General features: G+C 53.0%; 1 protein-coding gene across 1 annotated transcript in view; it reads left to right on the top strand.

The window, feature by feature from the left end:
* Window positions 1-12,049, top strand: part of Myh14 (myosin heavy chain 14) — a 56,039-nt gene that overhangs the window by 35,966 nt on the left and 8,024 nt on the right. Inside the window, exons 22-36 of the mRNA XM_035447108.1 lie at window positions 149-286; window positions 560-683; window positions 796-967; window positions 1,775-1,987; window positions 3,039-3,183; window positions 3,374-3,580; window positions 4,155-4,259; window positions 4,340-4,492; window positions 5,283-5,531; window positions 6,875-7,087; window positions 9,018-9,230; window positions 10,150-10,311; window positions 11,014-11,142; window positions 11,715-11,803; window positions 11,893-12,016. Coding sequence (XP_035302999.1) covers window positions 149-286; window positions 560-683; window positions 796-967; window positions 1,775-1,987; window positions 3,039-3,183; window positions 3,374-3,580; window positions 4,155-4,259; window positions 4,340-4,492; window positions 5,283-5,531; window positions 6,875-7,087; window positions 9,018-9,230; window positions 10,150-10,311; window positions 11,014-11,142; window positions 11,715-11,803; window positions 11,893-12,016 — 2,436 coding nt within the window. The remainder of the gene's footprint in view (window positions 1-148; window positions 287-559; window positions 684-795; window positions 968-1,774; window positions 1,988-3,038; window positions 3,184-3,373; window positions 3,581-4,154; window positions 4,260-4,339; window positions 4,493-5,282; window positions 5,532-6,874; window positions 7,088-9,017; window positions 9,231-10,149; window positions 10,312-11,013; window positions 11,143-11,714; window positions 11,804-11,892; window positions 12,017-12,049) is intronic.

Raw genomic sequence — 12,049 nt, 5'->3', positions numbered from 1 at the left:
CAGGGTATACACTAGGCACTCAAAAAGTGCTTGTCAAGCCAAGGAATGGAAAGGGAAGACCAGGAAAGGCTTGATGCTTCCCAGTGTCACCCAGGGTGTGGACCTTTGTAAAGCCACAGACCCTGGGGTCCCCTCTGCCCCTCCCCAGGAGCTGGAGAGCCACCTGGAAGCCGAGGAGGGTGCCCGGCAGAAGCTACAGCTGGAGAAGGTGACCACGGAGGCCAAGATGAAGAAGTTTGAGGAGGACCTGCTGCTCCTGGAGGACCAGAATGCCAAGCTGAGCAAGGTGGGGGCCACAGGCACACCAAGGCAGAACCTGGCCCACTGAACCAGTGGGGTGATGGGAGGAACAGCCTGCGGTGTTGTTCATGAGAGTGGCTCTGTCCTTGTGTGCTGGTGGCTTGATGCTGTTGGGTGAGCACCTGTGAGGTGGGCTGGGCCCAGATCCTGGGATGGAGAGGAGGGAAGGGTGGACAGAGGGGCAGGGCAGGGCAGGGCAGGGCAGGATGCTGGTGAGACGGCAGGGAGGCCGAGGATCCTGAACCTCCTCTGTCCCCAGGAGCGGAGGCTGCTGGAGGAGCGCCTGTCCGAGTTCTCCTCACAGGCGGCCGAAGAGGAGGAGAAAGTCAAGAGCCTCAACAAGCTGAGGCTCAAATATGAAGCCACAATAGCAGACATGGAGGGTGAGCAGCCAGGAGCCAGGGTGGGCTGTGTGCCTGTGGGTAGAGGGTCCGAGGGAGAGGTGGGTGGTGTCTGACCCTAGTGTGCAGCCCTCACCTGCCCTGGTGCCCACAGACCGGCTGAAGAAGGAGGAGAAAGGCCGCCAGGAACTGGAGAAGCTGAAGCGGCGGCTGGATGGGGAGAGCTCTGAGCTGCAAGAACAGATGGTGGAACAGAAGCAGCGGGCAGAAGAGCTGCTTGCACAGCTGGGCCGCAAGGAGGACGAGCTGCAGGCGGCCCTGGTCAGGTGATTTCCCCCAGCGACAGCTGGGGCATGTGGGAACCTTACGTGTGATGGCTCCGAGAACTTATTGAGCCACTACTGTATATAAGCTATGGTGCCTATTTGAAATGCATTGACCATATTGCATGTGAGGCCTTCCAAGGAACCTTGGCTTGTGAGTGTAGCTCCATTTCAGAGGTGTGAAAATGTGAATTGGAAAGCCTGGGACAGCTTCGTAGTTACGAACACTGGCTGCTCTTGCCGAGTACCCAGATTCAGTTCCCAGCACCCACATGGAGGCTCACAGCCATCTGTGCGTGCAGTCCTATGGGAAACAACTCTCCTCTGGCCTCCATGGACTCTGCACATGTGGTGGGAACACCTCCATGCAGGAGAACACTCATTCACATGAAATAAGAATGAGTCTTAAAAAAATTAAGATGGAGAAGTGATTTGAGGAAGATGCCTCTGGCCTCCACTTGTACATATACATAGAAGTTAAAATGGCCCAGCATGGTGGCACATGCTTGTCATCCCAGCACCTGGGAGGCTGAGACAAGAACATTGCTATGAGTTTAAGGCTTTCCTGAGCTACTTAGAAAACAATTGCAAATCCCCAAAGAAGACATGGCAGGAGCCCAGTGTCACCCTGGAGAACTGGGTAGCATTCTACTGCACACCCAGAAGTATAAAGAATTTGGCAGCAAGAATCACATGACCAAAGACAGAGCCAGGACTTGAACCTACATCTGATCTCTCCAGCCCCTGAACTTCACCCTCAGCTCTGTCTTCCTGAATGCCAATCCCTCCCTTGCCTTGTCACACCCCCAGGGCAGAGGAGGAGGGTGGTGCCCGTGCCCAGTTGCTCAAATCCCTTCGAGAAGCACAAGCTGGCTTGGCCGAGGCTCAGGAGGACCTGGAGACTGAGCGGGCAGCCAGGGCCAAGGCAGAAAAGCAGCGCCGGGACCTGGGAGAGGAGCTGGAGGCTCTGCGTGGAGAGCTAGAGGACACACTGGATTCCACCAATGCCCAGCAGGAGCTGAGGTAAGGAGGGCGTGGTGGGTGGGACAATCTGGACAGAGACTCTACCCACACAGATACCAACTCTAAAGATGTGAATGCAAGAGTCAGACCCTTGCATTGCCCTCAGCTACCCTCAGTCTCAGAGAAGTTTTGAGAGTCCAGTCAAACCAGACCCAGATCTCAATGAGAGGCTCATAAAGGAACCATTGGGAACACACCAAGTCTTAAGTGAAGTCTGGAGAGTGGAGAGATGGTTCAGTGGTAAAAGCACTGGCTGCTCTTCCAGAGGACCTGAGTTCAGTTCCCAGCACTCACATGGTGGCTCACAACTTCTGGTAGCTCCAGCTTCAGAGATATGATGCCCCTTCTGGCTTCCTTGGGCACTGCAGTCATAGGCGCAAACCCACACACATGTGCCTAAAGGAGATTTACTGCTGGAGAGGTGGCTCACAGGTTAAGAGCACTGGCTGCTCACAACCATCTGTAATGAGATCGGGTGCACAGGGATACATGCAGGCAGAACACTGTATACATAATAAATAAATAAATAAACAATTTTTTAAAAAGCCAGTTTATAAGAGAGACTCTGGGAGGGCATTGCTGAGGAGGGGCCCTTTGAATAGGAGTTCACCCTTAATGATACAATCCCCGTTGGGAAATGTATTTGTTACACAACCAATACCTGGCCAGAGGTGACCTGAGAGGGAAGATTTGCTTTAGCTCATGATTCCATGGCAAGAAAGTGGCTTCTGTGTGGCAGAAGCACTTCCTTTGTGTGGGGGAGCTGGCTCTAATCTTGACAGAACAGTAGCTGGACGTGGGTGGGAACCCAGGCTGGCTGTAACCCTCAGCCTCCCTGTACCAGCATCCCGAGTTCCAAAGATTCTTCGTCCTTTCACAACAGTGTCTCCAGCTGGGCACTGGTGTGTTGGGACACACAAGCCTTTGGGGGAGGGTTCACATCCAGACCCTCACAGGAAGCAGAATGCACCCCGTCCTAGAGGAGAAAGAAGTCACATCCCACAGTCCTCTGCTCTGAATTTCTGTCTCCTCCCCACTTCCACCATCAAAGGTCAAAGAGGGAGCAGGAGGTGACAGAGCTGAAGAAGACTTTGGAAGAGGAGACCCATGCTCACGAGGTGGCCATGCAGGAGTTGAGGCAGAGGCATGGCCAGGCCCTGGGGGAGCTGGCAGAGCAGTTGGAGCAAGCCCGGAGGGTGAGTAGATAGTGGGCCCACCACCCTCTGGGAAACAGCATAAGTGTTAATTGAGTAATTACTTAATTGGTGGGGTTCCTGGTGAAAAGGGAATATTGAACAAAAACCAAGAGAATGAGGGGGTGAGCCATCATGATGTGTGCAAAGGCTCTGAGGTGCGGCCTCAGCAACTCCACCCATCTCCATACAGGGCAAAGGTGTGTGGGAGAAGACTCGGCTAACCCTGGAGGCCGAGGTGACTGAGCTGAGGGCTGAGCTGAGCAGCCTGAGGACCTCAAGACAGGAGGGTGAGCAGAAGAGACGGCGCCTGGAGTCCCAGCTGCAGGAGGTCCAGGGTCGTGCCAGTGATGTGGATCGGGCTCGGACCGAAGCTGCTGAGAAGCTGCAGAGAGCTCAGGTGGGCAGGGTGGGGGTGTCATGTGACTATTTCTGGGGGGACTGTGGATAGTTTCACTTTAAATAGGGCAACAAGGACAAAAAAGACTCCACCCCAATCTAGCTTGGCTCAAGACAGGGTCTCTTACTATGGAGCCCTGGTTATCCTGGAACTCGCTTTGTAGACCAGGCTGACTTGGAACTCACAGAGATTCGCCTGCCTTTGCCTCCTGAGTGCTGGGATTGAAGGCCTGAGGCACCACCCTCAGCTCCCTCACCCCTTTGCATTGCTGCATGGTATTCCCCCGTCTGTATCTGCTATTCACTGCCCACACCAACCTTAAGGGGACATGGCTGTGGCTCCCTCTTCAGATAAGGCTTGAACACAGCCGTGCAATGTCCCCCATGGACACAGGGGCCAGAAATTACTCTCCTTTGGGAACACCTAACTCGTGGTTCCCATGTCAGCACTGTGTTAGATCCTGGCCATGCTGCTGGCTTCCCAACCATGTGTGCAGAGGGATTTGGGATAGAGATACCAACAGGGTCCACCATGTTGAATCACTCTAGCCGACTTCATTACCTCCTCTCCACAGGCTGAACTTGAGAGTGTGTCCACGGCACTGAGCGAGGCTGAGTCCAAGGCCATCAGGCTGGGCAAGGAGCTGAGCAGTGCGGAGTCCCAGCTGCATGACACCCAGGTGACCCTGCGCGTGCCCCACCGCCATCCTCTACCCTGCTGCTGACTCCACCTGACCCCCACCATGTCTTCCACCCACAGGAACTGCTGCAGGAGGAGACTAGGGCAAAGCTGGCCTTGGGGTCCCGTGTTCGTGCCCTGGAGGCTGAGGCGGCCGGGCTTCGGGAACAGATGGAAGAGGAAGTGGTTGCCAGGGAGCGGGCTGGTCGTGAGCTGCAGAGCGCCCAGGCCCAGGTGGGCAGTGAGACCTGCACTGGGGACCGTGGGCCTTACATCATTGTGCCCAGTATCCCGACTCAGACTGGGCCTGGGTGCTGCTCTCACTGGTCACTCTTCTGTGTTCCCACAGCCATGCCTGCCCTTGCCTTCCCTACCCACACGTACACGAACACTCTGGCCTCGTACACTCTGGGCTATCATACCTGCCCCCTTGAAGCTGCTCTCTCCCCAGGGGGCACAAGGGCTGCTCACCATTCCTCTCAGCCTGCTGTGGCTCTCCAGTACCCTGGACAGAGCCTCTACCTGCACTTTCCAGTATTGGATGCAAACCTTCACTCTTCCAGACTTCAGGTCTTCCCTTACTTGTAATCCACAATAAAACCCTCCGTTTCACTCTAGACAAGCTCTGGCTACTTGGGGCAGTGACTATCCTACCCATGTTTCCCCGAAAGATAATGAATCCCTTCAAATAATCCTGGCCCTGTGTGCAGGAAGCCTTAAGAAATGCCAGCCTTCCTCTGGCAGGCTCCTGTGTGTACTTCAAAACCCATCTCCAATGCCGCTTCCTCCATGGAGACTCTTCCCCATTCTGTGGACTCCTCAGATTATGTTGCTCTTCTTCCTCAGCCTATGTCACCTGGTTTTGGTCTTGGGATCCAAGGACAGGTCCCATTTGGACTGAGTGTTGGGTCGTGCTGAAGGTGACAACACCCTGGAAGAGCTGGGTTGATAGTCCTCAGGGTCTCAACTGCCATGAGACAGGAGAGTCCAGTGGTCACTCACAGCTGTGTTCTCCTGCCTACAGCTCTCAGAATGGCGGCGGCGCCAGGAGGAAGAGGCTGGGGCACTGGAGGCTGGTGAGGAGGCTCGGCGCCGTGCAGCCCGGGAAGCAGAGACCCTGGCCCAGCGCCTAGCAGAAAAGACAGAGGCAGTGGAGAGGCTGGAACGAGCTCGGCGGCGGCTGCAGCAGGAGCTGGATGATGCCACTGTGGACCTGGGGCAGCAGAAGCAGCTTTTGAGCACTCTGGAGAAGAAGCAGCGTAAGTTTGACCAGGTAAGTTTGACCAGCTGGCCACCCCAAGGAACCAAAAACCCATTCGAATATTAGGAGAAAACTTGCTGGCAGAGAGGGGGATACTTGAGATATGTTTTGAAGTGTGAATATGAGTGGTATCACAACCAGGTAGGCGTTGCCTCTGCCAAAACACCTATAAAACTGGCCACCCATGTGTCCTGGTTTGTGCCTGTCACATAGTGCCACCCTGTTGCTTGAGTGTCCCGGTTTGAATAATGATATGCAGAGCACCCTCTCTTGTGCCCCTGACGGTGCTCACTTCTTGCTTCATTTGTCCTGCATGTTGCTGTTCCCATCTCAGCCTCAGTTTTTACCCATCTAAAAAATGGGCACCATACCAAGTGTTCCACAGCCTGGGAATTAAAATAAGCAAAGGTTCATGTACCTGTCAGCATTCTGTCACTGTAGCAAACACTGGAGGCAAGTGGCTCAGAAAGTGAGAAGGTTATTTTGCTCATGAGTTTGGAGGTTTTGGTTCATGGCCACAGTGGGTGTGTGTGAGTTGGAACACCATGGCACATGTGGAAGGAGGAAGGAGACGGATGGTAGAGCCCCTTTAAGCAGGCCCAGCCTGCTTCCATTGCTCCCAATGCCCATCAATCACAGATGGAAGTTTCCAGTCCCCACAGTTTCTTTGGCAAAGGTTGCAGTTGCTCTGGGGTCACTCCAGACTGCAACTCTGCTTTTGCTAGTGACAGGGATCAGCTGAAGGCCTGGGCTTCTCGGCTGCCCCTTTATTGTTACACAAAAGGCACCTTTATCAAGTTAACTTCCTCCACCAAAACCTCTTATCTGATGTTGGAGTTAGGTGAAGGGACCAGGACCTAAGCAGTTCTCAGCCACAGGAGACCCTGGTCCATCTCAGACTAGTCATACAAAGCTGTGAGTCCTTCAGGAAGAGCAGCTCAGGCGACAGCCCCTGACTGTTTACAAGGCCTAGGTGACATCATTCCAAATTCATGCCAGATACAATGATCTTCCCATACAGAAGGTCATGTGTCTTTGTAGCTGATTACAAGAGTTTCAGAGGCATGTGGAGGTGGCCTCTGGTTAAACTAAAGACCAGAGTTCGAATACTCCAACATCCATGGGTGGGTGGGTGTGGTGGCCACCTGTAATTCCAGCCTTGGTGTGGCGGCTGGGCATCCCCAGAGCAAGCTGGCTAGCTCTGTTCCTCTCCCTGTCTGTCTCTTGTCTATGTGTCTCTCTCTCCATTTCTGGCTCTCTTTCTCTCTGTCTCTCTCTAGTGTCTCCTTTGTCTCCTCTTCCCTTCTTTACCCTCCTTCCAGTCAAATCATCTCCCCTTGCATCTCTTCCTGTAGCTCCTGGCAGAGGAGAAGGCTGCAGTGCTGCGTGCTGTGGAAGACCGAGAGCGGGTGGAGGCTGAAGGCCGGGAGCGAGAGGCCCGGGCCCTCTCCCTAACAAGGGCCCTGGAAGAGGAGCAGGAGGCTCGGGAGGAGCTGGAGAGGCAGAACCGGGCTCTGCGTGCTGAGCTGGAGGCGCTACTGAGTAGCAAGGATGATGTGGGCAAGAATGTAAGCAAGCTTCAGGCACAATGGCCGTGAGAGACTTGTGATCACATGCATGTGCTCACACAACAGACATTCCATTCACGTGTGCACATAATAGCCAAGAGCTTCACTCACAAAATGCTAAATGGGCATTCTCCACTCACTTGCAGGGTGCGAACAAATCCTCCATATCACACACACACACACACACACACACACACACACACACACAAGTTTTGTTTTGACTTTTTGTTTGTTAATTTGTTTGTTTTTCAAGACAGGGCTTCTCTGTGTAGCCCTGGCTGTCCTGAACTTGCTGTGTCGATCAGGCTGACCTAGAACTTAAGAGTTCTTTCTGCCTCTGCCTCTCAAGTGCTGGGATTAACAGCATGTGCCATCATCACCCAGCGACCTGTGTGTGTGTGTGTTGTGTATGTACATAGGTGTGTGTTGTATGTGTATAAGTGTGTGTGTGTTGTGTGTGTATATGTATGTGTGTGTTGTGTATGTACATATGTGTGTGTTGTAGGTGTATAAGTGTGTGTGTTGTGTATGTATATATATGTGTGTGTGTGTGTGTGTGTGTGTGTGTGTTTATGGTGTTGGCTGCCTCCCCCCCTATTTTTTTTTGGTTTGTTTGTTTAAGACAGGGTTTCTCTATGTAGTCCTGGCTATCCTGCAACTTGCTTTGTAGACCAGGCTGGCTTTCATCTCACAGAGATCCGCCTGTCTCTGGCTCCCGAGTGCTGGGATTAAAGGCGTGCACCACCAACGTCCGGCTGTGGTTTTGTTTTTAAAAATGTATTTATTTTATGTGTACATTTATTTTGCCTGATGTGTATATGTGCATCACATGCATGCAGTGCCCTCAGAGGCCAGAAGAGGGTGCTGGAGCCCTGGGAACTGGAGTTAGAATGGTTGTGAACCACCATATGGGTGCTGGGAATCAAACCTGGGTCCTCTGGAAGAGTAGCCAGTGTGTTCAACGGTAGCCCCTGGGGCATGATTTTGTGATGTTCCATAGCTAGGGTCCATACTGCTTTCCTAATAGCCAGGCCACATGCCAGGGCCTGCATGTGGACATACCCGTTAGGGTTTTTTACTTTTATTGCCCTCCAAAGTGGTTTTCTTTTTAAATTGTGGTTTTTGGGTTAGGAGTTTCTACCTATATAGTGCACATGATCCCAGCTGTGCTTCCGATTCTGCTGCGATGGTGACACCCAGCAAAAGCAACATGCAGGGAGAAAGGATTTATTTGGCTCACAATTCCAGATTCTAGTCCGTGATTGATGGGAGTCGAGACAGGAATGTGAGAAGCAACTGGTCACATTCACAGTCAAGAGCAGGGAGTGAATGCAGGAACCTCCTTTTTAAATATAGTCCAGAACCTAGACCTAGGGTATGGTGCTACCCACAATTGGCATGTTAATTAACATAGTCAAAACAGTCGTCAAACTGATGTAGACAGCCCCTCACTGAGACTTTCTTCCTGGATGACTCTAGATTGTGTCACACAACAATTAAAACCTACCATCACGGGGCTGGAGAGATGGCTCAGAGGTTAAGAGCACCTCTACTCTTCCAGAGGTCCTGAGTTCAATTCCCAGCAACCACATGGTGGCTCACAACCATCCATTATGAGATCCGGTGCCCTCTTCTGGTGTGCAGATATACATGGAAGCAGAATGTTGTATACATAATAAATAAATAAAATCTAAACAAACAAACAAACAAACAAAAAAACCTACCGTCACATCCAGGTTTGTATAACATGTTTCCAGGTAATTTAAGATGACACCTGTAGGTGCTTAGTAAGCAGTGTGAGTGAGGGAATGAACTCATTTAGGCCCTTCTACCAGCTGCCATCTGTTCTCCCTCACAGCCTCTCCTATTCTACTCAGGACGGCATCTTAGTCCTAGCCTGGGACTCAGACTTACTCCCGCATCCCTCCAGGTGCACGAGCTGGAGCGAGCCCGCCGGGTGGCTGAACAGGCAGCCAATGACCTGCGGACACAGGTGACAGAACTGGAGGATGAGCTGACTGCCACAGAGGATGCCAAGTTGCGTCTGGAGGTGACGGTGCAGGCCCTGAAGGCTCAACATGAGCGCGACCTACAGGGCCGCGATGACGCTGGTGAGGAGAGACGGAAGCAGCTGGTCAAACAGGTACTGTCCAGCGAGTGGCTGGGGGCCCCGCACCACCCTGGTGAAAGCATGCACGAGGCACCCATCTCCCGCCCCTCACTGTCAGCCTAAGTGTCTCTAGATTTTTCCTTAGGAAGTTTAAATAGACTTCTTGTCTTAGTTGGGGTTTCTATTGCTGTGAAGAGACATTGTGACCGAGGCAAGTCTTATAAAGGAAAGCATTTAGGCCCAGTGGTGGTGGCACACGCCTTTAAATCCAGCACTCAGGAGGCAGAGGCAAGTGGATCTCTGTGAGTTCAAGGCTGATCTACAGAGTGAGTTCCAGGAGAGCCAGGGCTGTTTCACAGAGAAACCCTGTCTCAAAAAACAAAACAAAGCAAAGCAAAGCAATAAATAAATAAATAAATAAATAAGAGAAAATATTTAATTGGGGAGGCTTAATTAGTTTCAAAGGTTCAGTCCATTATCATCACGGTAGGAAGCATGGCGGCTTGCCGGCAGACCCATTGGTGCTGGAGAAGTAGCTGAGAGTCCTTCATCTTGCAGGCAACAGGAAGTTGCGGTATCCTGAGCATAGGAAACCTCAAAGCACAACCCCACAGTGACACAGTGGGCCACGCCCACTCCAACAAAGCCAAACCTCCTAAGAGTGCTACTCCCTATGAAATCATAGGGGTCAATTACATTCTAACCACCACACTTGAGCTCGTCCTTGACAGAAAGGAGTCAAGTCCAGCATGGTAACCCATCGCAGTGAGGGTAACTCAGACGACTGCCTCATGGCAAAGCTGTTGCAAGCCAGTGCTTACTGCTTGTGTGGCTCAGGGGGGGGGGGAGCTTTTTTTGTTTCTAAGCCCAGCTTCCCTTCAGTGAATGGGTGCCTGGAGGGAATCTGGGTGCCATGCCCTGTAACCTCTGCTATACCTGCCCCCTCCCCCAGCTGAGAGATGCAGAGGTGGAACGGGATGAGGAACGGAAGCAAAGGGCCCTGGCCGTGGCTGCCCGCAAGAAGCTGGAGGCTGAACTGGAGGAGCTGAAGGCTCAGACATCTGCGGCTGGACAGGGCAAGGAAGAGGCGGTGAAGCAACTGAGAAAGATGCAGGTGAGGGCGGAGGCCAGGGATCCAGGCTGGGGGTGTGCTCCTGTCACCTTCACCAGGAGCAGTGGCTGCATTAGGTTGGCATCTGACGTGTTTGTTCTTTTTCTTCTTTGCATCTCATTCAGTTTAGATGTTAGACTTTGAAATCTAAGTTCATTATTTGATTAGATAATAAATTTGGTGCCACTGAGGATGGAACCTAGAACCTTGAACAATGCTAGGCAGGGGTAGCACTGAGCCACATCCCCAGCTGCTCTCTGGGGGATTCTAGACAGGGGTTCTGTCACTGAGCCAGCCCATACTATGATATTTAAAACAGCAGGTGCCTGTGTTATATTCTAAAATGGGGCAGCAGTCAGATGGGCCAGTTCATGCACCTAGAGGAAGGATCCCTTGCTTAACCCTATTGTCAGGCATGTGATAGTAACAGTAACTGTTTTCCCATTGCAGCTGGCCTTTTTTCTCACTGGCTCCCCTTGGGAGGAGAGAACTGTGTTGGCCTCTCCTCACACACCCAGGCAGTGCCCACAGAAACACCGGGCTAAATATTTTCTCTTCTACCTCACTTTAAGAGAAGGACTGGAATTGGCCCAAGGGCACACAGGCAATGGCTCTGTGCTGGCCCTGCTTGCCCACAATGAGTAACAGCCAGGGTCAAGTTCTTGTGAAGCAGTTCAATTAACCTGCCCCGGGGCTTCCACCCAGGTCCAGATGAAGGAGCTGTGGCGGGAGGTGGAGGAGACACGTAGCTCCCGGGAGGAGATCTTCACCCTGAACAAGGAAAGTGAGAAGAGGCTCAAGGGACTGGAAGCTGAGGTGCTGCGGCTGCAGGAGGTGAGACTGGTATAGGTGGGGCTTAGTGGGCGGCCCCAGCATGGGCGGGGCTTAACTAGAGAGCCTGGAGGAGTGGGAGGGGCTTTACGGGAGGTATAGGAGGTGAGACTTTGGAAGTGGGCGTGGCTCCCAGTGCCTTCTTTCATTGGGAGTGGGGGATCTTTTCCTGGGGGCGATTGGGAGCCAGAGCGGGAGCTGCCAAGGACAGTCTAGGAAGAGAGGAAGAAAGGATCCAGGGAGTCAAGAGCAGGAAGCCGGAGTGAGGGAGGTCTGGGGGCAAGGGGGGATATAGAGGAAGAGCAGGCACAGCTGGGTAGGAGGGAGGGCCTGTGGATGGTGTGCGGACAGGAGGCGGCTTAGTAATGAGAGACATGGAAGAGGAGCAGGGCTGCAGGAGGATACAGCTCAGAAGAGGGAGGAGTGAAGCACTGGTGGCCAGCACTAAGAGAAATCAATCCTCCTATGGTGTGGGGGTGGGGGTCACAGCCAGGAGGAACAGGATGAAAGATAGAGAAGAGTTAATGGCAATATCCTAACCTCCTCGTCCCTCTGCCCTTGACTGGTCCACACAGGAACTGGCTGCCTCAGACCGCGCCCGGAGGCAGGCCCAGCAGGACAGAGATGAGATGGCAGAGGAGGTGGCCACTGGCAACCTTAGCAAGTGAGTGTCCTGGGCTGAGGTGCCGTGGGCTGCGCATGCTCCTCTTGCAGGCCTATCTAGTGAAGCCACCAACACCTTACCTTCTTTAGGACAGCCATCCTGGAGGAGAAGCGGCAGCTGGAGGGGCGGCTCGGGCAGCTGGAAGAGGAGCTGGAGGAAGAGCAGAACAACTCTGAGATACTCAGGGACCATTACCGAAAGCTACTGCTACAGGTGGGCACAGCAGGCCACCCACCAGCCAGATCC

This window comes from Cricetulus griseus, chromosome 6, assembly GCF_003668045.3.
Source record: "Cricetulus griseus strain 17A/GY chromosome 6, alternate assembly CriGri-PICRH-1.0, whole genome shotgun sequence".
Classification (NCBI taxonomy): Eukaryota; Metazoa; Chordata; class Mammalia; order Rodentia; family Cricetidae; genus Cricetulus; species Cricetulus griseus.
The sequence above is the reverse complement of the archived record's forward strand: the minus strand, read 5'-3'. Positions and strand labels throughout refer to the sequence as shown.